Source organism: Nannospalax galili, unplaced genomic scaffold, assembly GCF_000622305.1.
Source record: "Nannospalax galili isolate Female #2095 unplaced genomic scaffold, S.galili_v1.0 scaffold553, whole genome shotgun sequence".
NCBI lineage: Eukaryota > Metazoa > Chordata > Mammalia > Rodentia > Spalacidae > Nannospalax > Nannospalax galili.
Genome location: NW_008336313.1, coordinates 5,844,817 through 5,871,053, shown reverse-complemented (window position 1 = coordinate 5,871,053; position 26,237 = coordinate 5,844,817). Strand labels below are relative to the sequence as shown.

Genomic DNA, 26,237 nt, shown 5'->3' with positions numbered 1-26,237 from the left:
GGCCACACCAGTCCACTCAGGATCTAATCATTTGTGTCATAGTTTATTTAGGAATCAGCACTTATAATTTCAGTTACTAGAGTATGCACATTTGGGTGTCATATCATTCTATGGTCTCAGTTTGGAAAATTATTTCTTCTCATATCAAAGACCTAGTTTATTTTTGGTTTAAGTCTCCAAGTCATGATCTACTTTCTCCAAATATCTATTATCACATTACTGACCTCTCCTGAATTCCCCTAAGCCTAGTTTTCCATTATGCTTACTGATCACCCAACTAATCTGTATAAGGAAATACAACAAGGCCTTGGGAGATGGCTCCATGGATAAAGTACTTGCCAAGCAAGCACAAGGACCTGAATTCAGATCCCAGAACCCATGTAAGGCCAGACTCAGTAGCAACTATCTATATAGTTCTAGCACTCTTCTGGTAAGAGGGGAAGCAGAGGCAGGAGAACCCTGTAAGCTTGAGGACCTGAGTTCTGAGTCCCACAACCACATAGATCCAGACTCAGCAGCATGCATCTGTAATGCCCACTCCTCTCTGGCAAGGTTGGGGGTGAAGACAGGAGAATCTGAAAGCTTGTGGGTCAGCTAGCCTGGTGAATGCGGCAGAGAACAAGAGATTCTGTCTCAAGCAAGGTTGAAGGCAAGGATCAACACCCAAGGTTGTCTTTGACCTCTACACATGCCCCATGGCATGCATGTGCCCACAATCACATACATGAACATGGACACACCTCTCTCTCTCTCTCTCTCTCTCTCTCTCTCACACACACACACACACACACACACACACACACACACACACACACAAACACACAAAAGGTTAAAAAAACAGCACATGACAAATTATTCTGGCCTCAAGGACTATCTACCAAAAGTTGAGCAAGTTGAGGCTTTCAGTTATATGACAGAAATTTAGGAAAGAAGGTAAATCAAAGTGGGCTGCAGCGATCTGTTGCAGAGAAATTCTTGCAAGAGGGAAGGATAAGATTTATTTAGAGAATATAAAAGGTAAGAAAGGGAGTTGGGGATGTGGCTTAGTTGCTACAGTGCTTGCCTAGCATGCACAAAGCCTTGGGTTTAATCCCTAGCACTGAATAAACTGGACATGTTGGTGAATGCCTGTAAATCTCAGCTATCAGTAGGTAGAAGCAGGAGGATCAGAAGTTCAAGGTCATCCTTGGTTACCTAGTGAATAAGATGCCATCTTGATATACATGAAACTTTGTATCAAAAGGGAAAAAACAAAAAGCATAAAAAATTTGAAATCAAGACTGCTAGACACACAGGATGAGCTTAGGATAAAAGAAAGGTCTTAAGGTTCCTATACTGTCAACACTGTTGAGCTAAACTTTAGCATGGTAGCAATCTTCAAAAAGTTACATAAATTTCTATGGTCAACTATCCTTAATTACACCCATGGCTGTGTCACCTTTTAAAATAATCTTGGTATTTGTTCCAGAACTGCAATACTAAAACATTTTATAGTTAAGATTTTAAATGATAAATATTTGTTTGGGGAAAACAAAAGGCATTTATTTTATATATCCACAATAGCCAAAAATATAAGCAATATTTTTTAAAGTATCAAACTATAGTATCAAGTTATATCTCTAATGCAATTTTTTCTGTGGGTGAAAGGATTCTAAGTCTTTTTTATCAGGTAGTTACTATTACCTCTCCATCTTGAGTTTTCACCTGTTTATATGTATTCAGTCATAAACTATGACATTTATCCACCCCCTACTCTACTTTTCCAAGAATTTATTGCCGAGTACTATTTCACTGTGTATGTACAAGAAATGAAAGTCACTGCCCTATTGTGCATTTATGTCAATCTGTTTTCCTATTTCCACCCAAATTATTTTATCCAATTGCCAAATGTCTAAACATTGCAACTACAGATAAAATATTTCTTCTTGAAAACAATTTTCTAGCTTTCAGAAAACTCGTGTGTGTGCGCGCATGTGCATTTTTTGTCTGCCTTGCTTTAAAAATGCTGTCTTCTCTCACTCTCTTTTTGTGTTGCTTAAAAGGAAATATCTGTAACTACTATTCATAGAAGGAAAGCTAAAAATCTACCTTTCTCTACTTTCTCATTAAACATTCTTCACTACCAATGCATTTTATTTTATTTTTATTTATTTATTTTTATTGTATATGTATGCATGTATTGCCTGCATGTAGGTAAGTGCACCTGTGTCGTGCAATGCCCACGGAGGACAGAAGAGGCTGTCGGATTCCCTAGAACTGGAGTTATGGACAGTTGTTTGCTGCCATGTGGGTGCTGGGATTCGAACCCGTGTCTTTTGCAAGAACAGCCAGTGTTCTTAACCACTGAGCCATCTCTCCAGCCCCAACAATGCATTTTAGTAGATTTGCCTCATTGTATACCCAAAGGCTCAAACTTTCTTCCCTAAGTTTTTCTTTCCCTCAAAGTTTTGCTAATTCCTCTAACTTTTAATCTGTGAAGACTCAGAAAAAGTAATCCTAGGGCCTATCTAAGAATTTCATTCTGCAAGCCTCCAAATTTTGAAGGACATTATACGTAACCTTCCACAATGGGAAGAGTTAAGCAGCTTGGGCTCCAATTATGAAATCATCAAGAAAGAATGCTACCTACTGAGACTTAAAAAAAATTTTTTTTATTGAATTTTTGTTTATTTCATACAGAACATCTCAATTTTAATCACTTTTATACCCCCTTCCTCACTGGTATACTCCCATAGCCCTCCCACTCTGATAAGCTGACTAGACTTCAGTAGATGAACTTGCACTGAGGAACGTCTGGGGACACTAACTTGACACAATAAGACTTAACACAAACGGCAGAATGTAGGAATTCTACTGATCCTTTTAGAAAAAAACAGAACAAGTAAGACGATTGAATTCTGTCGGAGAAGGCAACAGATTCAGTATGCAAACAAAATACAGGGAAATAGATAGCACAGTCACCTCTATGATAATTTATGGCTACTTCTAATATTTACTGACTTCTTAGAAATATTTAATACCACCTCTAAACAAAGAAGGGCCATGTTCTAAGATTTAGTCTTGTATCAGCCCAAATGCTACTGCTGTGCTTTTTGTTAAGAGGTCAAACCTTGTGTATTAGCAAAACTAAAATTTGAACATTGATTTTTCTGCCTAAAAAAAAATCAATGTTCTCTCTATAATTTCAAACAGATATGGCATTTGCCTTCAATACCCTTCTTGAATTGTAGCTTGCTTTGTCACCTTGTTTAAAGCACATTCAACCACAAGGTGCTGCATTTTATTGATTTTGTACCTATTATAAACAGTCTGGAAAGTACTAACTAAGGGTTCTTTTACAATGAAATATAGGACATAAAATTATTATTATGAGCTGCTAGCCTCTGCTGGCACTGGAATGCTTAAAACATAGATATTATAAGTATCTGGACAACAAGAAAAGAGCAGCGGAAGGGCGATCAGTCTTTCTCGTCTTTTTCCCCCCTTTTTGAAATAGGGTCATGCTAATCCAGGTTGGCCTTGAACTCATCATCCTCATGCCTCAGCCTCCTCAGTGCTGAAATTATAGTGTGTGTCACCATGTCTCATGAGGTAATTCTTATTGAGCTTGAACTGGTTGATTGGATTATTAGGATACCCCACCTATGATGTAATTATGATATACTATCAGTGCTAGTTTGGAAACTTTAAAAACTAATTGCATTAGGAGATTTTGTTACATTTGGATCTAGAGAGCTGCCACAATTACCATACTTTTAAAATAATATTTTATTTATTGTTTTTATTTTATGTGTAGGAGTGTACTGCCTGTATGTATTAAGTGCACCTGTGTTGTACAGTACCTGCAGAGGTCAGAAGAAAGCATCATAGCCCCTAAAACTGGAGTTATGGATGATTGTTAGCTGCCATGTGGGTGCTGGGGGGAATTGAACCCAGATCCTCTGCAAGAGCAGACAGTGCTGTTAACCGCTGAGCCATCTCTCTAGCCTCCACAATTACCACTCTTTTTTATTTTATTTTATTTTATTTTATTTTATTTTATTTTATTTTATTTTGGTCTTTTCGAGACGGAATCTTCCTGTAGCCTGAGCTGGCCTGGAACTCACTATGTAGACTAGGCTGGCCTTGAACTCACAGAAATCCCCCTGCCTCTGCCTCCTAAATGCTGGTGCAGCCCACAGTTACCACTCTTAATGGTACTACCAACAATGGGACTTTGTCGTTGCCTTTACAAGAGCTACTTAGTAATCTACTTAAGATTACTTAGTAATCTTAAAGGGATAGCAGAGAAAGAATATGACCAATATCTTAGGGTTATGGTAAAAGAAACATTCTATCTCTTAATGAGATGTTTGATACAGTGTCACACATTGTTAAAACTCCCTAAAATATGCACTCAAGATCTATGAATTAATTATAAACTTAACCTTAAAAGTTTTAACAGGAAAAAAACAATTAAACTTTGGCTGAGAATGTTCTCTCTCTCTCTCTCTCTCTCTCTCTCTCTCTTCTGAGATAGGGTCTCACTCTGTAGACCAGGCCAGACTGGAACTTACTATGAGGTTTAGGCTAGCCTCAAACTCCACAGCAATCCTCTTTGCTTCAGCGTCCCAAGTGCTAGAGTAATTGATATGAGCTACCAGACCTGCTATAGTTTTTTTTTTTAATTTGTGCTAGTCTTCCACAATCATTATTTTTACATTTATTTATTTGTTATTTTATTTATTGTGAATGTGTGTGCATGTGTGTAGGCCTTTGTGTGCATGGCCAGCTCATGCACGGAGGTCAAAGGACAACTTTCAGGAGTCAGATCTCTTTCTACCATGAGGATTCCAGGGGATTCCAGGGGATTCCAGGCCTTGGCTGCAAGCACCTTTATCTGTTGAGCCATCTCACAGGTGCATCCTCCACAATTTTAAGATACTAAACTATTAACTTTAATATTAAAGACATTCCTAGCCAGGCATGGTGGCACACACCTTTAATCCCAGCACTCAGGAGGCAGAGGCAGGTGGATTTCTGCAAGACTGAGGCCATTCTGAGCTACATAGTGAGTTCCAGGTCAGCTGGAGCTACAGGGAGACCCTGTCTCAAAAAATAAAATAAAATAAAGATATTCCCAGCACCACAAAGCATATATTATTATTTTACTATTACTATCTTGCGCTGTAGTTTTTTGTGGTTTTTTAAATATTTTATTTTTATTTTATGTGTACGTATTGGCTGCATGTATGTGAGTGTACCTGTGTTGTGCAATGCCGCGAAGGTCAGAAGAGAGCTTCGGATTCCCCTGGAACTAGAGTTAAGGACAGTTTGCAGCTGCCATGTAGGTGCTGGGAATCAAACCCAGGTCCTCTGCAAGAGCAGTCAGTGCTCTTAACCACTGAGCCATCTCTCCAGCCCGTTTTTTTTTTTTTTTTAATTATTTTTTTTTAGTGTGTATGCATGTATTGCCTGCATGTAGATAAATGCACCTGTGTCACGCAATGCCTGTGGAGGACAGAAGAGGCTGTCAGATTCCCTGGAACTGGAGTTACGGACAGTTGTTAGCTGCCATATGGGTGCTGGGATTCGAACCCAGGTCTTTTGCAAGAACAGTCAGTGTTCTTGCACACTGAGCCATCTCTCTAGCCCCTGCACTTCAGTTTTTATGAAATATTTTCATAGCTATTTCTAACCATACTTTCATATATTCTCTTATTTTTCAGAATAAGGATTCTATTCCAGATATATTTTTATTTACTGAAGTATGATTTACATAAGATGCTCAGATCTTGTTCAACTTGGTGAGTTCTGACAGCACATATGGATGGACATTACCTGAGAGATAGATACATGTTGATTATGCGACATTTCCTTGTCCCCTCTCCCTTTCAGCCCATTCTAGTTCCCAGCCCAGAGCCAACCACTTTCTAATCCCAATAACCACACATGGCTTGCCTCCTCTTGAACTTTACATATACTAAGTATATAACATATACATTTGCTTCTTTTGTTTCACATGTCTTTGAGAGCCTTTATGTTGCTGTGTATGTTAGTAGTGTGCTGATTCACTGTTGAGTAATATTCTTTTGTTTAAATATGCCATGATTTAGTCTCCCATTTTATTGTTTATGGACATGTGTGCTTCCAGTTTGAGATTATTATGAATTAAGTTGCTAAGAACACTCTTCTATACAGCCTTTTATGTATCTATGATTTTTACTTTGTGGGGTTTCAAAGAATGTAATTGCTAGGCTATAGGACAGATATGGGTTTAATTTTACATATGTAAAATAAAGCTTAACAGTTTTTCAAAATGTGTATATTACTTTATCTTCAAAATTTTTTATTTATTTATTTTAATTTTATGTGTATGAGTGTTAATGTCTGCATGTGTGTAAGTGCACCAGTTTCATGCAGTGTCAGCAGAGGACAGAAGATGGTGTCGGAGCCCTTGGAACTGGAGTTATGGATGGTTATTAGCTGCCATGTGGGTGCTGGGATTCAAACCTGAATCTTCTGCAAGAACAGACAGTGCTCTTAACTGCTGAGTCATCTCTCCAGTCCCAAAATGTGTATATTACTTTAAGTCCTCATCAATATGAGTTTCAATTGTTCCACATTCTTACCAGCCCTAGTGTGTGTTTGTTTGCTTGCTTTAGCCACGCTATTAAGTGCTAAAAACAAGTAATTCTGTTTTGATTTCTTTCATTAGCTATTGTAGTTGGGAGAATAACAATATCCTTTTGGGATTTTAAATCCTTTTTCTGATAATCAATATCTATGAACTTTTCCATGTGATGATTATCTATTTAAATATTTTCTTTTGGGTCTGGAGAAATGGCTAAGCAGTTAAGAACCCTGGCTGCTCTTGCAGAGGGCCTGGGTTTAGTTCCTAGCACCCACGTGGCAGCTAACAAATGTCTGCAACTCTAGTTCCAGAGGATCCAACGCCCTCTTCTGGCCTCAAAGGCATTTCACAACACAGGCACTTAAGTGTATGCAGGCAAAGCACTCATGTACATAAAATAAATAATTGTAAAATGTTTTAAATACTTCCTTAAGTGTTCGATTTTCTGTTTTTTGACTATTTTTATTTATATAATTTGGACCTAAGTCCTTTGTTAGATACATGCATTACAAATATTTCTCAATCCATAGCTTGCCTATTTTCTTTCTTTTTTTCCAAGATAAATTAAACTCAAGGTCCTCCTAATAGGATTACAGGCGTGTGTTACCACACACCTGGCATCTACTCCTTTCCTTTTCTTTCTTTTCTCTCTCCTTCCCTCCCTCCTCCTCCCTCCGTCTCTCCCTCCTCCCTCCGTCTCTCCCTCCTTCCTTCCTTTTCTTTTCTTCTTTTTTTGAGACTGGGCTTCACTATGTACCTGGCTAGCCTGAAACTCACTATATAGACCATGCTGGCCTAAGAGATCCACCTGCCTACAAGTGCTGGGAATTAACACCAGCACACTATTCATTTACTTAATGGGGTCTTTGGATCAGCAGAACAATTTAATTTTAATGAAGTCTAGTTTACTAATTTTTCCTTTACAGTTACAGCTTTTTTTAATGTCTTGAGAGAAATTTTTGGCTCCAAAAATTTGCAAAGATGGTTTCTTATGTTTTCTTCCAAAAGCCTCATACTCTGGGCTTAGTTTAATAATTATATATAATTATTGAGAATTTCATACAATGTATTTTGATCATATTCATCCCCCCTTAATTCCTCCTAGATCCTTCCCCACCTCTCTATTCCCCCATTTTTTTTTTAACATTTGGCTTACTTTAAGTCTATTATTCTTGGATAAATTTTTAAATATGAAGTCAGTAAATGATTTTGTATAGGAAGGTTTTTGCTCCTTTTTTTGTTTTGGTTTTTCTTTTTTCTTTTGAGACAGGGTCTCACTATATAGCCCTTGGCTGGCCTGGAACTCACTATGTACATCAAACTCACAGAGATCCACTTGCTTCTGCCTCCAGAGTGTTGGGATTAATGGAGTGAGCTACCATGCTTAGTCTAAAGATTTCTTTTTACATTGCGTCAACAATCAATATTAATGATTTTTTTAATGTTTAATGGTTTTGCTGCCTCCTAGTTTTGCTACTATGGGCATATAATTTGTCTAAACTTGAGTTTCTTCCCTTAACTAAGAGCCTTCCACACTTACCTAGCACTGTGACGATAACAGGATGGGTAGCAGAGAGGGAGGAGGCAGCTAGTAATGCCAGTTCAGGCCAGGAGACAGAGCATCAACTTCTTTTCTATCTTGGTAAGGTGAGGAGGCAAAGGAATTCTAACTTGTTCATTCAAACACAAAAGAGGGCTTCTGTGGAAAATCTCCCCAGAACCTGCATACTTTAGCTGAGGCTCCACTCCCATAATCTTCAATGTTTTTTAAAATTAATTATTTTATTTTAATTAGTGTCTTACACTGGGAACTAATTTTCCCTTTCAAAGATACACTTTGTATGCCATAATGAAAAATGTAAGCATAAAATCAGACTGATAGACTTAACTTTCACATCACTACATCCTGTGGGAGGGACCTTCTCAAGTACATTAGGGCAAGGACAGAGGGTGGGGAATTGTCCAAGCAATGAGTATGAGGACAGGCAAAAAAGGACAACTGTAGATGTGCGACTCCTAAGTCTACTGCCACTCACCCTGGGCTGACATGACTTTATCTGTTCCTTTAGATAATGACACCTTGGTTCTGACTTTCTACAGAAGGTCAAATGCATCAGATACATGCAAATGATGGATTTTATGCATTTTAATATTTTTCTTAATATAAATTTCAACTTTATATATGTTAATCAAGGCCTTCATTCCTGTGCATTGTACAGGAATGTACTCAGCTACACAAGCAATCATTGAGATAATCTGGCAGCAGGTCCAGGTCTGCACAGCAGGGGTACTTTTTGTTGTTGTTGTCTTATCAAAAAGAACTATTTATTAAAAAGGACTACACAGTCTATTGAACTACCTAATTTTTGCCTATAAGAACTAGCTTTTCAGGGCTGAAAAGATGACTCAGAAGTTAAGAGGGTTACTGCTCTTGCAGAGCACCTGGGTTCAGTTCCCAACATCCATATCAGGTAGCTCATACCACCTGTAACTCCAGTTCCAGGGGATCTGGCACCTTCTGATCTCTGCAAGGACCTGCATAGTAGAGATGCATATAAACTCACACAGACACACATACACAAAAAAGGACTGGCTTTTCTACCAGTGTCCTTTTGAAACTCTAGTTTCACAATGTTTCATGAAAGGCTTTTTAATTTCATTTTTTAGTGTGTGTGTGTATAAACATATGTGGTCAGAGAACAGCTTTGTGGAGTTGGATCTCTCCTTTTATCTTTTAAAAAAATATTTTATTTATTATTTTTGCATGTATGTAAGTGTCCCCATGTCATGCAATGCCTACAGAGGTCACAAGAGGGCCTCAGATCACCTGGAACTAGAATTACAGACTGTTAGCCGCTGTGTATGCTGGTAACTGAACCCGGGTCCTCTGCAAGAGCAGCCAGTGCTCTTAATCACTGAGCACATCTCTCCAGCCCCTCCTTTTATCTTTATATGGGTTTCACAGATTGCACTCTGGTCACCAGACTTGTGGCAAGCACCTTTCACCTGATGAGCCATTTTCCTGGCCCAAGACTTGGTTTTAGTAGGCTAGCAAAATGACTCTGTCTCCTTCTACTGGAAGACTAGAAATGAGTATGAATAGGAATGTGGTATAGACAAGTTCCAGCTTAGGCCAGAAGAGGAACCCAGAATTAGAAGGCATGTCTACATATATAACAAAGAATCCCTACCACAAAACTCTAATTCCAGGGAATGGGATTTGTTTACATGTCAGATCTATCCTTTACTGAAATTAAGCTATGCTTGCTATGCCCAAAGACAGTGTGTGTAAAAATCCTAGTTGGAGGGGGCTGGAGAGATGGCTCAGTGGTTAAGAACACTGGTTGTTCTTGCAGAAGACCCAGGTTCAAATTCCAGCACCCACATGGCAGCTAACAACTGTCTCTAACTTTGGTCCCAGGGGATCTGACAGCCTCTTCTTACCTCCATGGCACTGTATGACATGGGTGCACTTACCTACATGCAGGCAATACACATACACATAAAATAAAAGTAATAAATAAAATATTTTTAAAAATCTGAGTTGGGAAGTATAGGTTTTTAGAATGATGGTTGAAGGTAAAAGAAATACCTGGTACAGAAAATCAATCATCAAATACACACGTCTTATAGATAGTCCCCAAAGCACCCATCTAAGCTGCTCAGAAATGAATGCATAAATAAGGATGAAAATACTTAATCTTTCAAAATTCTGGGCTTTTGGTTTCTAAAACGATCCATTACTGAGGGTTTTCTGCAGTCTCAGGAGCCAGTCTCCTGCCCTGCTGCAGAGGCAAATGTAATATGATAGCAGCTAAAGAGAAAGGGAGGTTCATTTACATGTTTTAGGACCACTATGAGCTTCCGTCACTGAGTGAAGGAGGACAAATGCAATGGAACTCACTGAGGGATGTGAGTCTGAGCCTAGAAGGAAGACAGGAAAGGGGAGCTGAATGTATCTAAGTGGACAATTTAGGAACTTTTACACAGGTACAAAAAGTTATGCTAAAGAGGTTATAAGATTGACTAACAGGCGGTGTAAATAAAACTGCATTATTTGCAGAAACAAGAAAATCCTTGAATTAAGAGCATTTCAGACTTTCTGATTAGTGATGCTCAACAAACTGTAGAAATAAAAAGGGCCTTGAGATATTACTAATGGTTCTATGTTAACAGATTAAATAGCTTGGATGAAATAGACAAATTCCCTAATACACACAACCCACCCAGATTAAATCATGAAGAGCTAGAAAATATGAATAAACCAATAGCGAGTAAAGAAAATGAGTTACCATTCAAGATAATTGGTTTAAAAGTACAGAACTGAGCCAAATATAACAATATATAACAATGTATTCTTCTAATATAACACATTCCATTTTGTTTTTTGGGTTTTGTTTTTGATTTTGATTTTTTGAAACAGCATCTCCCTGTATCCTACATAGTGGCCTGGAACTCACAATGTAGACCAGGCTTGCCTCAATTTCACAGATACACTTGCCTCTTCCTCCCGAGTGCTGAGATTAAAGGTGTGCACCACCATGCCTGGCACTAATACAGGATATTCTTGTGACACTGATGACCTGGACACATCCTCATCTGAGGAAAAAAGATGGATGGAAACTGCTGTGCTCACAGTTGTGCCCCATGAACAGAATGGGCTCTGAGATGCCATTCTTTTTCATTCAGATGTTTCCATCTCCCAAAGAACAGCTCTGGGCAGGAAAGAATATTATTTCGTTTCAAGTTGGACTAGTACCTACCAAAATACCATTCTGACCAAAGAAACAGATGCAAAATTACAGACACAGCTACATTTTGCACGGAACAAGTTGGATAATGGTAGTCTAAATTGCTAATCACACATTTAATACTTTTTTTTTTAGTGCCACTGCTGTATTTTGCTACCTTTGTATAATTTTTTTTTAAAGCATCTAGGAAGTATTTCTAAATGGTGATTTTCTGTTTTGTTTAAACCAGCAAGTCTTCCAAACAGAAATCCCATATAAAGCTCATTTCTTAAAATGGTATTCTCATGGGATTTTTTCTTTTTTAAGGAGGCCCACTTACTGATCAGCTGTTTGTTTTAATTTATATTCTTACCAATTTACTTGCATTTCAGATTAGCGAAATCCTAAGTATTTCAAATCAGTGTTTGTATCCAGATCCTTAGTTAATATGAAAAGATAATTAGCTAACATATGTCATATGCTGGCACTGGGAATGTGCTATGACTAGATTTAGAAAAAGTAATGCTAGCAATACAATTTTTATTGTGATAACTATAGTGAAATTTACCACACTATTAGTACTTTTTTGTTTACTCCAAACCAGCATAGCAAATTATTACATTTTTCTATGAAAATGGTGCTGTTTTGATTTTACTTTAATAGACTACAATATATCAATTAAAATACTACTATTCCATACTGCAGTATATCAATGATAACTGTGTCACATTGTTTTGATAACTTTTATGTTTAGCAAGGTAAAAGGGGCAAAAGTTAAAAACACAATCTTAATCAAGCAATCCCAATTCATATCCATTCTCCCTCCCTCTCTTCCTCCCTCAGTTGGGAGCTCTTATAACCCAGGTGATTCTATAGCTGAGGATGACTTTGAACTTCTGGTCCTCCTGTCTTCACCTAAGTGCTAGGAATGCAAGGCATGCGCTACCATGGCATCACAATTTCTAAGTTAATACTTACTTTTTCTTCAAAGTGATCATCCAATTTCAGTGATCTTTTAACGCTGCAAACAAAACATTTAACGAAATTTTAGATCTGACATGTAAAAGATATAAAGATTCAAATTTATTTACCAAACAAGTTTTATATTGTTTGTTAAAGCAATTAATAAACAATATAACCTGAAGAAAGTAATTATTCATGATAAATTTGGGTTTGTTGTATTTATTTCATCAGTTTGATTTTAATGGCATATTTTAATATGGAATCCTAGTTAAATATTTAAATGGATCACTTCTTTATATATGTAGTTTATATACATAAATTGTCATAAAACTTAAACATTAGTTTTTTTTCTTTCTTTGGTGGTGGTTCTAGGGACTGAACCCAGGACTTTCTGCTTGTTAAGTAAGTGCTCTACCACTGAGCTACAAATTTTCATTATTGAAAAAGTTAATAAAAAATCAGTCGTCCGCATTAAAATATGACACCACGGGGTCGTTACACATGTGAACCCATAGCACTTATGGCACCATGTACAAGATCTGTGAAAACCCAAGCCAGATAGGGGCCTGGCATGGATGGGGGAGGTTAGCAGGAAGCCCCAAGCCCTAGCTGAGGATCTATTGGCAACTGATAGATGCTGGGAGGAGGAGAGTCAGTTTTCCTTACTGGTATGCCACCTGGAGGTTGACCACACTCCAAGGGATAGACCCACACCCAAGATAATTTAGGAAACACCAACTAGACTCTATAGGCCTTAAAAAAAAGACAAATAATAATAGAGGACATGAAGTGAGAGAGGGAGTAACATGAAGGTAGAGAGGGGATCGGGGGTCTGAATATGATCAAAATACATTGTATGAAATTCTCACATCAATAAAAATATGACTAGGAAAAGTTATACATAACAGTAAAATAATAATTTTCCTTTCATGGAAAATGCATCGTTTATAGAAACAGAGGAGTAAGTGTTAAAGGTATTCGTAAGGTGGAGAAGTTTTGCACAGTGTTCTAGCATCAAACTTGATTCAGTGCAAGCAGACTACGACTTAACTGGGAACAGATGCTCCATGTCTTTATAAGTCCCCAATCCATAAGAAACTTCTTTGTTTCCTTCACTAAACTGATTCAGGAACATGCCAGGCTCTCTCTGTGTAAAATCTGTTCTTCTAAACTGGATGCCCAGCTGTTGGTGACAATTCTTAGAAAGGAAAGCTGAATATTTATAATACTTTATTTCGTACAGCTGTCTTCTAAAGAGCAGTCGTCAACATTTTATTGAATGCAGAGTAAATGCTCAAAGGAGAAAAAGGTCACTATAAATTAAAACTAGTTTTCCAAATGCAGCATTAAAGGTATTTTCTTTATTTCTGAGATAGAAATTACTTAAAGTATTAGAAAATTAGAGCATTATGTAAAAGACTGCACTATCTTCCGTTTTATAGAACTGCTCCTAAAAACATGTAATACCAGAACATTACTACTCATAAGTAACTACTGATTTATAACCAGCATGCAGAAGGGAAAATGGATAGTAAATTTATGATAATGACAAAGCAAATATCAAGAATAAAAATCTCTTAAAAGAGGTTACTTGATTTTTGCTTCATCTTCATTAGCCAATCACAACATTATTTCTTGGAATTAAATTAGTTTAAATAATTATGTCTTTTAGAAGTCAACTTATAACCAATTTTTAAAATATTTTTATTATTTTCATTTTTATGTATATGAATGTATTGCCTGCAAGTAAGTACACCCACATCGTTAGAAGACGGTTGTCAGATCCCCTGACCTGGAGTTACAGACAGTTGTTAGCTGCCATGTGGATGCTGGGAACTGAACCCAGGTCTGCTGCAAGAGCAGCTAGTGCTCTTACCTGCTAAGCTCTCTCCAGCCCCCTTGTAATCAATTTAATATGAATTCTCAATGAAACAGGAGGACATAGGTATGAACAAATAAAACAGTAGATAATTTAAAACACATTTCTACTTAGTTTTGGAATTTATATCTCCCTTTTTAGGTTCCAGAGGTGTTCTGGTTTTTATAGCACTTCAAAAGTAGAAATAAAAAACTAAAGTCACACAATACAGTCTTTCTTATTCTTAGTTTTTAAATGGTTTAACATTACATTTTAGAAGGATCAAAGCCTACCCTGATGAATAACTCTTCAAAATATTGCTGTACTATCACTGGTGAATTCTTAGAGAAAGTAATTCAATGTTTGGATTTAAAGATTTTTCCAGATTAGGTACTGATAGACCTAAGAAGTCAAGGAAGTGTTAAACAAGAAAATGAGTTAGAATAGACTGGAATCCATTTTATGTTTGGTGAGAACCAAAGAAGTGATTTATGGGAGGTGATATATTAATAAGTAAAAATTGGTAATGATATCCTAAGACTATTTAACAGGCAACATTAGAAGAAAACCTAAGAAATTACGTATTTCAGCCTATATAGAAGAGTGTGCAACTTGCTTACTGTCACATATTTTGAGAGGGGAAAACTCAGATCCCATGCTTAATAAATCTTTGCTGAATTAAGGGGGAGAAAGTTAAAGATAGATCACTTGAAGAACAAATGTACTTACTTCAGGAATTTATGATCATTTACCCTTACCTTTCAATCTGAATTAGACACACTGTTGAATTATTAATCACTAAATTAAGTACCTACTATTTATACAAGGCACTTCTTTACCCATGAACAACTGTAATGATAGAATTAGATGATGCTAAATGGATTATAATGATGTTAATAGGAACAGAGAAGAGATGGATGAAACATATAAGGTAAAATTTGATTACATATGAGGATCTTCCTGGCAGTTCTGTAAAGCTGTAGCTGACTCATATGGCTATGAGCTTGGGCTAAAAACAAAACAAAACAAAACAAAAAACATGCAAGCTAGGCATGGTGGCATATGCCTACAACTGTAGCACCCAGAAGGCTGGGACAGGAGGATTCAGAGTTTGAGGCCAGGCTAGACTACATAGCAAGTTCCAGGCTAACCTGGGTTATATAGCAAGACCCTATCTCAAAAGAAATTGAAGGTTATAAAAAAAAAAAAGACAAATGATTTGAATAAAGATTTCTCCAAAGATATACAAATGGCCAATAAGCACATGAAAAGATTAAATATTCCTAGTCACTAGGGAAATGCATATTAGAACCACAAGGTACTACTAGGCAGGTAGATATTTATGATACAGGACTAGTAAGATGACACTATAGAAAAAAAACAAAGTATAAAATAAACAGTGTTGGTGAGAATGTGGAGAAACTGGAACCCACATGCACTGCTAATGAGAATGTAAAAGGGTACGGCACTATTGAAACAATATGGCAGTTCCTCAAATAATTAAAAATAGAATTACCAAATGAGTCAGGGATTCTACTTCCAAAATGAATCGAAAGTCAGAACATGAATAAGAATGTGTAAAACAATGCTCATGGCAGTACTGTTCAAAATGCCAAAAAGCAACTGAAGTATCTGGTGACAGACGAATTAATAAACAAAATATGGTATAAATGTATGAAGATATTATTAAAAAGAAATTTAGCTTTCCTTTTCCTCTTCCGGGGACAGTGTTTGCAGGCACTCCGAATGGTCCAGCGTTTGACATACCGTCGTAGGCTTTTCTACAACACAGCCTCTAACACAACTAGGCTGTCCGGAAGCCCTGGTAACGGGATTGTTTACCTTTATACCAAGAAGGTTGGGAAAGCACCAAATCTGCGTGTGGTGTGTGCCTGGGCAGACTTCAAGGGGTTCGAGCTGTGAGGCCTAAAGTCCTCATGAGATTTTCCAAAACAAAAAAACGCGTCAGCAGGGCATATGGTGATTCTATGTGTGCTAAATGTGTCCATGACAGGATCAAGCGTGCTTTCCTTATTGAGGAGCAGAAAATCATTGTGAAAGGGTTGAAGGCACAAGCAGAGTCAGGAAGCGAAATAATCATGAGGCTTTTCTAAGTAATAAAAACCACAGCTTGTAAAAAAAGAAAGAAAGAAAGAAATTTAACACATACTATAACATAGATGAACCATGAAAACATGACCCTAAGTAAAATAAGCCAGTAACTAAAAGACAAACTGTTAGTATTTATTCATAAGAGAATAGAAAAGTTCAGAGACACAAGAAAATACAACAGTGAGTTCCATGGCCTGAGGGATGGAAGAATGGGGAATTATTGTTTAATGAGTATAGTTTCAGTTTCAGAAGATCAAAGTAAGTCTAGAGATGGATGGTGGTGATGGTTCTACAAGTGTGGACATACTCCCACTTTGTGGTAATCTCATTACTGTGTAGGTAACTTCTCACATCCCATTCACCAAAATGTCCACCTGTACCCAAAATGTGAATATTATATTCTAGTTTTATGTGTGCTAGGTTTAGTCACTGGTGTGAGGTTAGTCTTAACTGTCAACCTGATTGGATTGAGAAGAGCCTAGGAGATTAGTAAAACCTATCTCTGGGTGTCAATGAAGACATTTTTAGAGGAGATTAACTAAGGGAGAAGAACCCACTTTTAATGTGGAAGGCATCATTCGACAGGGACAGATGGGAAAGAAGGGGAAAGAGAAAAAAGCTGCTTGCATAAGCATTTTCTCCTGCTTCCTAGCCACCAGGATGCAGCTGCTCTGCTCCAACATGCCCTCACTGCCACGATGACCTTTAAAACTGTGAGCCAAAATAGATTTCCCCCTTCCTTAAATAGTTTTGCTATGGCTAACACAATTGGAATCAAAATCTCAGGTGATACTAGAATTAATGCTACTACAATTTCAAAAGCCAAATATATTTGATGTGTAATTTTTTTCAACAGGTAAAATTATGTTGATCAACTTAGATGTATTATTTGTTAAGAATATTCCACTATTTTTTAGCTTACTACATGGTAATATTCTAAATAAGACTCTCTAATTCATCACAACAAAATGACTGAATAAGTTTATTATTACAATGTTACCAATATCAGTTATAATTTTTTTTTTAAAGTACTGGGTGGGGCGTGGGGGGTGGATCACTGATTCTTAACTAAGAACAAAGAATGACACCATAGGAGAAGCTCACAAAATTATATGATTTGAGGCTCTTTTTATAGAGCTTTTAAAACATTGCATTAAACATGATTTTGAATGGCAGGGCTGAGGGTGGTAGCAGGGGGTGAAGAATAAACTTAGTAAAGCAGGTAAGACTGAGGGATCTTTGATGCTATGCCAAATTCTTCCCTAAGGTTGGGCAAATCACATAATCTCACTAAGCTTCATAAAGTTGATAATAATACTGGCCTGTAAAGTAGTAAGAAGTTTCTGAATGGAAGATAAAAATATCACTTAGTATTTCAGTGCTTCCATTATTCCTCACTGTAATGGACATGATAATGCTGCCAGCTACCAACTTCACAAGAGTGTTTAGAGGATTAGTGAGTATGCTCCTGAGATGCTTAGAAATCCTTTGATGAAAGGCAACGGCCAAATTCATAACCCATGTGACACCTTAAGTGTAACTGAGATATTTGAAATGATTTATTTTCTATTCTGCATATGAGAATGAGAAAAGGAAGAAGAATCTTCTATATTCTCTCTGTACTCTCCTTTTCCTTCAAGCCTATGCTTCTTTGTGTTCAAAATTTCCAGCAGTCTTTCACACACAAATCACTATCCTAGCTGAGGTAAGAGGGAATACCACCCCATCACATGACAAAATATGGTCACTGTGTGAAAGTGTATAAACAAACCATTAGCTCTCTGCTACATTTTGTGACAAAACTGGCCCAAAACTTTGGTCAGTTATTAGGTAATGTGTTTAGATATAAAATCTTCCTTATCAAAAGATAAATAAATGAACCAAGGAATTTTTAATAAAGGTTAAATGAATATATTTGGTAATATTAACTATGGAACACAGTCAAAAGTGAGAAGTTTTAGGGTTGAATGAAATGAGAAAGTTAAGATCATTTCATTCCTAAATAGTATTCTTGATATGAAATAAAGTATTACTACCACTTTCTGCCAAAGTTTCATATGTAAACTATATATATTTCTATATGTGTCTGACATACACATACATATAAATAAGGGACATAAGTAAATCCTTTAAGAGTCTCACCAACTAAAAGGGCTCAAATAGGTCTATAGAATTTTAAATGGCAAATAGGTAGTGTTTTATGCACTTTTCTACATGAATTATATGTCGCAACACAAAAATGATTTCTATGTCTACCATACTTCCGAGACTCCTACATGACATCTCTAAGAAGCTGCCATTGCTGCGGTCCATCCTTCTATTCTACTCAACAGCATCCGTGGATGGCCTTCTCACTAAACTTCCCACGTTACAATATGTATGCCTATCTCCCTAGGTTAATTAATCATTAGCACCTTGTCTGTTATTTAATGTTTCAGGTTCTTAAAATGTTTATTGAACTTTTTTGGATGAAAACTCAAACTAGACAGTACACATTTGAATCCCCAAAGCCTGATGGTAATCGTCAAATGGTTGTTACATAAATTATTGATTTAACTAATTGCAGTATTTTTTTAGTCAAAAGTCATCTCTCAAATTACAGAATTAAAGACTTAGTTCTTTAACTTTCTGATGCTTCTTTGTATACTTAAGACATAGCTAGCTTTGTTTTGAAACTCTTAGATAAGACCTTAAAATATGTGTTTACATGTATGTCATAACATATATTCATATGCATATTATGTATTTTATATACTTATACATGTATATATATTTTATACATAAATATAAAATATACATTTGGGGAGAAGTACAAGGCCTCACGAGTGCTCAGCAAGCACACTATCAATGGAGTAACATCCCCATTACCTTCTTAAAAGACATTTTTATCAACTATATTTAAGGAATTTTAATTATCAGTCTTCAAAAGATGTCATTAATATAGTCTCCTGGGTAATCTTTGTATTGATGTATATTTTATCAATCCTAGGAATACATCTAAGCTACAATTTCCTAACTATTGCCTCTCATTCTTCCTAATGCTGAAATTACAGAAAATTAATTTTAAACGTTCTCAATATGTCTTCCATATCTCTAAACTTTTTTCACATCACTGTTTTCTATGTGGCATTCTGAGCAATTTCTTCACATCTATTTTCCAGTTCTCTAATTCCTTCTTCAGTTGTATCTAACTCATTGATTCATCCATTAATTATAAAAAAATAAACCAATGAGTTTTGATATAACTTTTTATTCTTATAAAATCTCTTCTAAAAATTCCAAAGGACAGGGGTAATGGCACATGCCTGTATTCTCACCACTTGAGAGGATGAGGCAGGATGACTGAAAGTTGAGGGCTAGCCTAGGTAACATGGTGAGGCACTGTCTTGAAAAAAAAAAAGTCCTAGAATAAGAATTCTTCTTAGCCTTTATCCAAATCTACCAGGCGTCTGAATTTTGTCCCATTTTCTTAATCACTCTTTAAACACATATACGTGCAAATTTATTGTACATGAAAGTTTCTCAGACCCAATGAGAATTAGAATTTCTGTGCATTCATATTCTCTTCTATTCTCTCTCTCAGGTCTCATGTAGCCCAGGTTACCCTCAAACTTGATATAGACCTGAGGATGAACTTGAATTCCAGATTCTCCTTCTTCTGTACCTCCCAGGTTCTGGGATTACAGGCATGTGCCACCACACAAGTCTCCTTGTATTATTTTCTAAACACAAAATGTTCTCTTACATACACATAATCTAAAAAAAATTAAATTGATACAATACCAATAATTTTTATTGAAATTTTGTCACCTGTCCTAATGATATCCTTTATAGTCAATTTCCCTCCAAGTATAAGAGCCCACTCTAGACCATTCATTATATCTAATTATTACATCTCTTTAGTCTCCCTTATTCTAGGACAATACTTCAACTTTTCTTTCAATTTCTTGAGCTTGAATTTTTAAAAACAACTTTAGTTTTTGTAGAATATCCTCAATTTGGGCTTATGCAGTATTTCCCCATAATTAGGTTGCATTTTTAGGGGCACAGATATCACTGGCATGATTTTGAATTTTTTGAGAGTATTATATCTTGAGGCACATGTGGATTATAGCACTGTGTGCATAGGAATTTTAATCAAGATGTTATTTTCTAATTCCCTTCAGTGTGCTAAGAATCTTCTATATAAAAGAGGCATTGGTAGTCTTCTAACCCAAGCACTCCTTTTGCATTTGTTAGCATCTACAGCTGAGAAAAGCTCCCTTCTCCCTTCATTTACAGCACTGCGGTGTTTATGGAATTTTATTGCCAATAGATTTTAAGCCAATTTTATCACTTGTTTTTATGTTTAACTGGTCTAGATTTGGTGACAAGTCCACTTGCCTTTCACACTAGCTTCTTTGCTTCCTCAAGGGTCTGTAACTTTGAGCACTTCCTTACCTTGCAGCACACATACAAAATGCCTCAGTATAGCATTGGAATCAGCTTTAGTTTATCCAGTGCGATCTGGTCCTTGTTTTTAAAAAGTTATTGTGTGTGAGTGCAAGATGTGTGTGAAAGGCACTCATACCACAGCAGGTGTAGAGGTCAGAGGACAACTTTGTAGATTTGGTTCACTCCTTCTACCTTTACACAAGTTCTCAGGATCAAACTCAAGTCACCAAGCTTGTATAGCAGTTTACCCACTAAGCCATCTCATTGGCCCAGATTTGGTCCTTTTCAATGGACAATGGTATTTAGAAATAAAAAATGGCCAAGTTGCAGAGATGGCTCAGTGGTTAAGAACACTGGCTGTTCTTGCAGAAGACCCAGGTTTCAATCCCAGCACCCATATGGTGGCTAACAACTGTCTGTAACTCCAGTTCCAGGGGATCCGATGCTCTCTCCTGTCCTCTGTGGGCACTGCATGACTTGGGTGCAGTTACACACATGTAAGCATAACACTCATACACATAAAGAAATAAATAAAAATGGATCCTAAATGTGTTCATTGGTACTTATGTCATTACCAACAGGACTCCACTAAAACTAGAATATATGTAACACACTTAAATACAGGCACACATTTCTATTTATCTGTTTAATATACATTTAAAAAATCTACAATTTTACATTGAAACTTCCAGTGTCAAGTCAATATATGTTCCTTAAAATTCCTTTATTTCAGAGCAAGCAACCTGGCTGTCATCATCCACAATACACTTATTCATTTGCTTAACCCTATAGTATAAACAAATGAATTTCAGGGGCTGGCTCAGCAGTTTAGAGCACTGGCTATTATTGCAAAGGACCAGGGTTCAAATCGCAGCATCCACATGGCAGCTAACAACTGTCTATAACTCCCGTTCCAGGGGATCTGATGCCCTCTTCTGACATCTGTGGGTACTGCATGACACAGGTGCTCTTATATACATAAAAGGGGAAAAAAAAAAACCCAACAAATTTCAGAACTGCTAACACTGCTCTTCAATATTTGCCTAGTATTTTAATGTAAAATTTATATGCAGTGAGATATAGAATAAAAGTTGTATATAAAAATACAGTCTTCTAGCTGAGTGTGGTGGTACACACCTTTAATCCCAGCACTGGGAAGGCAGAGGCAGAGGCAGGTGGATCTCTGTGAGTTCAAGGCCAGTCTGGTCTACATAGTGAGTTCCAGGAAAGCTGGGGCTACAGGGAGACCCTGTCTCTAAAAGACCAGAAAAAAAAAAATTCTCCTATCTAATCTCATTCCTAACATTCTTGATTCCATATAAATCTAAATTCATCTATGTGTAATATGTTTGCTTGGTTTCAGCTCACTTTTTGTAGTTTATCCCTTGAGATTTAATTCATTACAAGTCAACCACTGTGTTAAAAATGTGATTTATGTAGAATCTAGTTTTAGAGTGTTAGAGACTTTTGAAGATTCTATTTTGTATATTAGGGGACTGTCTCATGCCATACTATACTTTCCTCTATTACAATTTACTGCCTTTTAAAAGCAAGAAAAATATATTTTGGTGTGGCACATCATTTTACTCATCTGTATTTTTTATAATCAATTCACAAAATAAAGACAATTGCATTTGGCATTAGCACCAGCATGACTACAAACACAAATAGGTGTAATAAAACATGTGGGCTTTCAAGTCATAGGTAGTGGTACATGTTTGTAATCCCAGCACGTAGGAGGTGGAAGCAGGGGGATCAGGAATTTAAGGTCAGCCTTACCTACATAGTGAGGTTAGGCTATATGAGATCATCTCAAAAAACAAACCAAAACAAAAAGGAACCCATAGGTACATCCAAAATGTATTTACAGATTTCACTTAAAAAAAAAAAATCATGGGGGCTGGAGAGATGGCACAGCAGTTAAGAACACTGACTATTCTTGCAGAAGATCCAGGTTCAAATCCCAGCACCCACATAGCAGCTAACAACTGTCCATAACTCAGTTCCAAGGGTTCTGAGAGCCTCGTCTATCCTCTGCGGGCATCACACGACTCAGGTGCACTTGCCTACATGCAGGCAATACACACATATACATAAAATAAAAATAATAAAATATTTTTAAAAAATCATGGGAGAAATAACACATTTTAAAATTATTTCAGAGAATTCTCAGACTTTGATAGACTTTCATCAGCAGAATGAACTCTAAGAACATTATTAACACACAGTTAGAAACTCTAACACTAATGTTATTTAATTTTCTAACTTCAGTAGTAGCTGGGAATAGAATTAAGCTAATTCTCATAGAAGTTGACTGAATGTCCTTGGTTGAAATAGCAAGATGATAAACATTAATTATAAAGACTAAGCAAATGGTACTAAGAAATTTACAAAGGGAAACCTGGAAGATAGGGTGGGGAAGCACTAAAAATGTAAAAGAGTGTTACCTTTAGCATTATGTAAACATAAACAAAACATACAGTTTGTCCATATAGGCTAAAGTTCTTCTCCTTTCTCCTTCCCCTCCCCCTCCCCCTCTCCTTCCGGCTCCTTTTTCCCCACCACCTCCCCTCTCCTGTTCTCTACCCACACTTTTTGTTTTTATTTTTCACAACAGGGTCTCCCTGTAGCCCCAGCTGGCCTCACAGAGATCTCACAGAGATCTACCTGCCTCTGCCTCTGGAGTGTTGGGATTAAAGATGGGTACCACCATGCCCAGCTTCCCACCCTCTTTTGAGACTGGGCCTCATTTTGGCTCAGCTTGACCTCAAACTCAGTAAGTGACTGAGGTTAGCCTTAAACTCTTGCTCCTCCTGCCACTACCTCCCAAGCGCCAAGATTATAGGTATGCAGCACCACATCTGGTGTAAGACAAAAAAATTTTAAAACAGCAACTTATCGTTCAATTAATATTTTTAAAAAACTATTTTATTTTTTAATTTTATGTGTATGAGTGTATTGCCTGTGTGTATGTAAGTGTACTCTTGTCATGCAATGCCCATGGCGGTCAGAAGAGGGCGTCGGATTCCCCTGGACCTGGAGTTATGGATGGTTGTTAGCTACCAGGTAGGTGCTGGGAATTGAATCCAGATACTCTGCAAGAGCAGCCAGTGCTCTTAATCACTGAGCCATCTCTCCAGCCCCTCAATTAATATTTATTGATCAACTTTTTTATTGATGAAGACATCCAAGATTCAAATCTTGGTTTGTCTTATTCTAAACTCTATAATTTTCCACTTTAAATCTAAAGAAGTTAAAGTTTCAACCTAGATAAATTATATTGCAGAGAAAAAAGTAAGTTTGGGTGAGATTAGCTTAAAGAAACCAAGAGCAGCAATTAGTTAATTCATCTGTTTCATTCTAATACACATCAAAGGACCTAACTGAAGATAAACTATACTTATTTAGAACTAAGACAGTAATCTCTAAATCTTTTTTAAAAACCATTTAAGTAGAATTTGATGGATTCTAAAGGACAAATATAAGGGCCAGGTGTGGCTGTGCACCCCTTTAATCCCAGCACTTGGGAGGCCAGGGCAAGCAGATCTCTGTGCATTCAAGATCTGTCTGATCCACAAAGGAAGTTCAGGCCAACCAGGGCTACATAACGAGATCCTGTCTCAAAAAAGAGAAGAAATGCAAGATGTGCAAATTATGAAAATAAGCACCTCAAACACAAAATTTAAGAAATATGGTTGGATATTTCTGTGTGCTGCCTCCAGCCCACTGCTTCTGCCAAGACGCAAACACTAGAATGAATTTTGTATTTGTTATTTCCTTGCTTTTTCTCTATTATAATCTTAGCATATACATACATAAACCCAAATAATTATTTTTGTTTGCAATTTAAGCTTTAAATAAAAACAATAACCCGTATATAATTGCCTACAAATTGGTTCTTTCATTCGTGATAGTCATTAAGACCCTATCCACGCTATTGTCGATGAACATTTGTTCTTTCCTGTTTAGATTCATTTAGGCCACGTATATTTCCCCAATTCCTCTCTTAAGTAAGAAAAATGTATAAACGAATCTAAGTAGGAAAGAACAAGTGTTCAACGACAATAGAGTGTTCAAGAAAATTATAAAGATATACATCACTTCTTTCCATAAATTAGATTATGCTTTTAGCCTTGCAAATTCACACCAAAAAGTCATCATCTCACCATCACTAAAACAATTCTTCTTTCATATGCAACCTCCCAAGATGACAATTATACTACCCCTATTTTTGATTTCATAGTTTACCATAGTTAAAAACAAAAGTTTAGCAACAATGATTTCCTACTAAGGTGCTACTATCTTTCATATATTGTTAAACTGTTAATATGTTCTTGAATCAGTTTGCTAAAACATTAACAGCAAATTGAGCTGAGGATTTAGTTCAGCTGGTAAAGTGCTTGCCTAGTATGCCAAAGCCTCAAGTTGGATGCCCAGCATTGCACAGTCAGGATTTGGTGGCACATGGTATGATCTCAGCACTGGGGAGGTCAACAGGAGAATCAGAAGTTCAAGGTTATCCTTAGCTACATGAGCCTCTCTTTTGAAAGAAAAAGTGTGGGAATGCCTTTTCTTGGACCATGTTAATCACACATGCTTTGATATCATTTAGAACTATATATTCAAAGTCTGGTGTGGTGATATACACCTTTAATTCCAGCAAATTGGGAGGTGGAGGGGGGGGGAGATGGATCTTTGTGAGACTTAGACTGGTCTACACAGCAAGTTTCAGGGTAGCTGGAGCTACAGGGAGACTGTCTCAAAAAAAAAAAGACAAAACAAGCAAACAAACAAACAAAAAACCCAACATCCACAAAAAAAACAAACCCAAAACAGACCTATGTATTCTGTTTTCTACTGTACACTCAGTGAGCTTGCTTAAACAATGTCCTATGTGATTAACTCTTATAAGTGAACCTGAATGCATAGCTTCAATCTTATATCATGTTCCCTATTGTGACTGTTACGACCATGACTCAGAAAAATGTGATGTTTGAATGAGATGTGGTAATTAGACCTAAGACCAGTGATAATATTGAAAACACCTACCCTGATTAGTGTTGGAAACAACACGTGGGCATATGTTGATGTCTGTGGTTTTATATGCTGTTCTGGGTCAGTAGGGTCAAAAAACAACTTCTTCCCTTATAAACTCTAAAGATTCTTGGAGACAAATTTTCTCTACCCTGAATGATGTGCTGTTCAATAAATATAAGTGGCCCTATGTTCAGGATAGGACAATTCTGAGAGAAATCAGCTCTCCTTAGAACAGATCTTGCTCCCTCTTGGCTAACCAACTCCAAGACTTAATGCAGCAATGCCACAAGAAAGAGAGAAGGGGGATGGAGGGAAGGAGAGGAACAGGAAAGAGGGGGGAAAAAAAGAAACGAAATCAGCAAAACTACTATGTATCCGAGATGACAATCTTTATGTATTTGTCACACTATATCTGCTTCAAACTCTTCTAATATAACACACATCTATAGCGATATATTAAGCTGTCACTTGTCCAAAAGTTCCACTTTTA

General features: G+C 36.8%; 1 protein-coding gene and 1 pseudogene across 1 annotated transcript in view; one reads left to right on the top strand and one right to left on the bottom strand.

The window, feature by feature from the left end:
* The window catches only part of Itgb3bp (integrin subunit beta 3 binding protein), a 61,261-nt gene that overhangs the window by 33,554 nt on the left and 1,470 nt on the right, over nucleotides 1–26,237 (bottom strand). Inside the window, exon 2 of the mRNA XM_008831077.2 lies at nucleotides 12,322–12,364. Within this exon, the coding sequence (XP_008829299.1) occupies nucleotides 12,322–12,364 (43 nt within the window). The remainder of the gene's footprint in view (nucleotides 1–12,321; nucleotides 12,365–26,237) is intronic.
* Nucleotides 15,898–16,284, top strand: LOC108490720 (annotated as a pseudogene).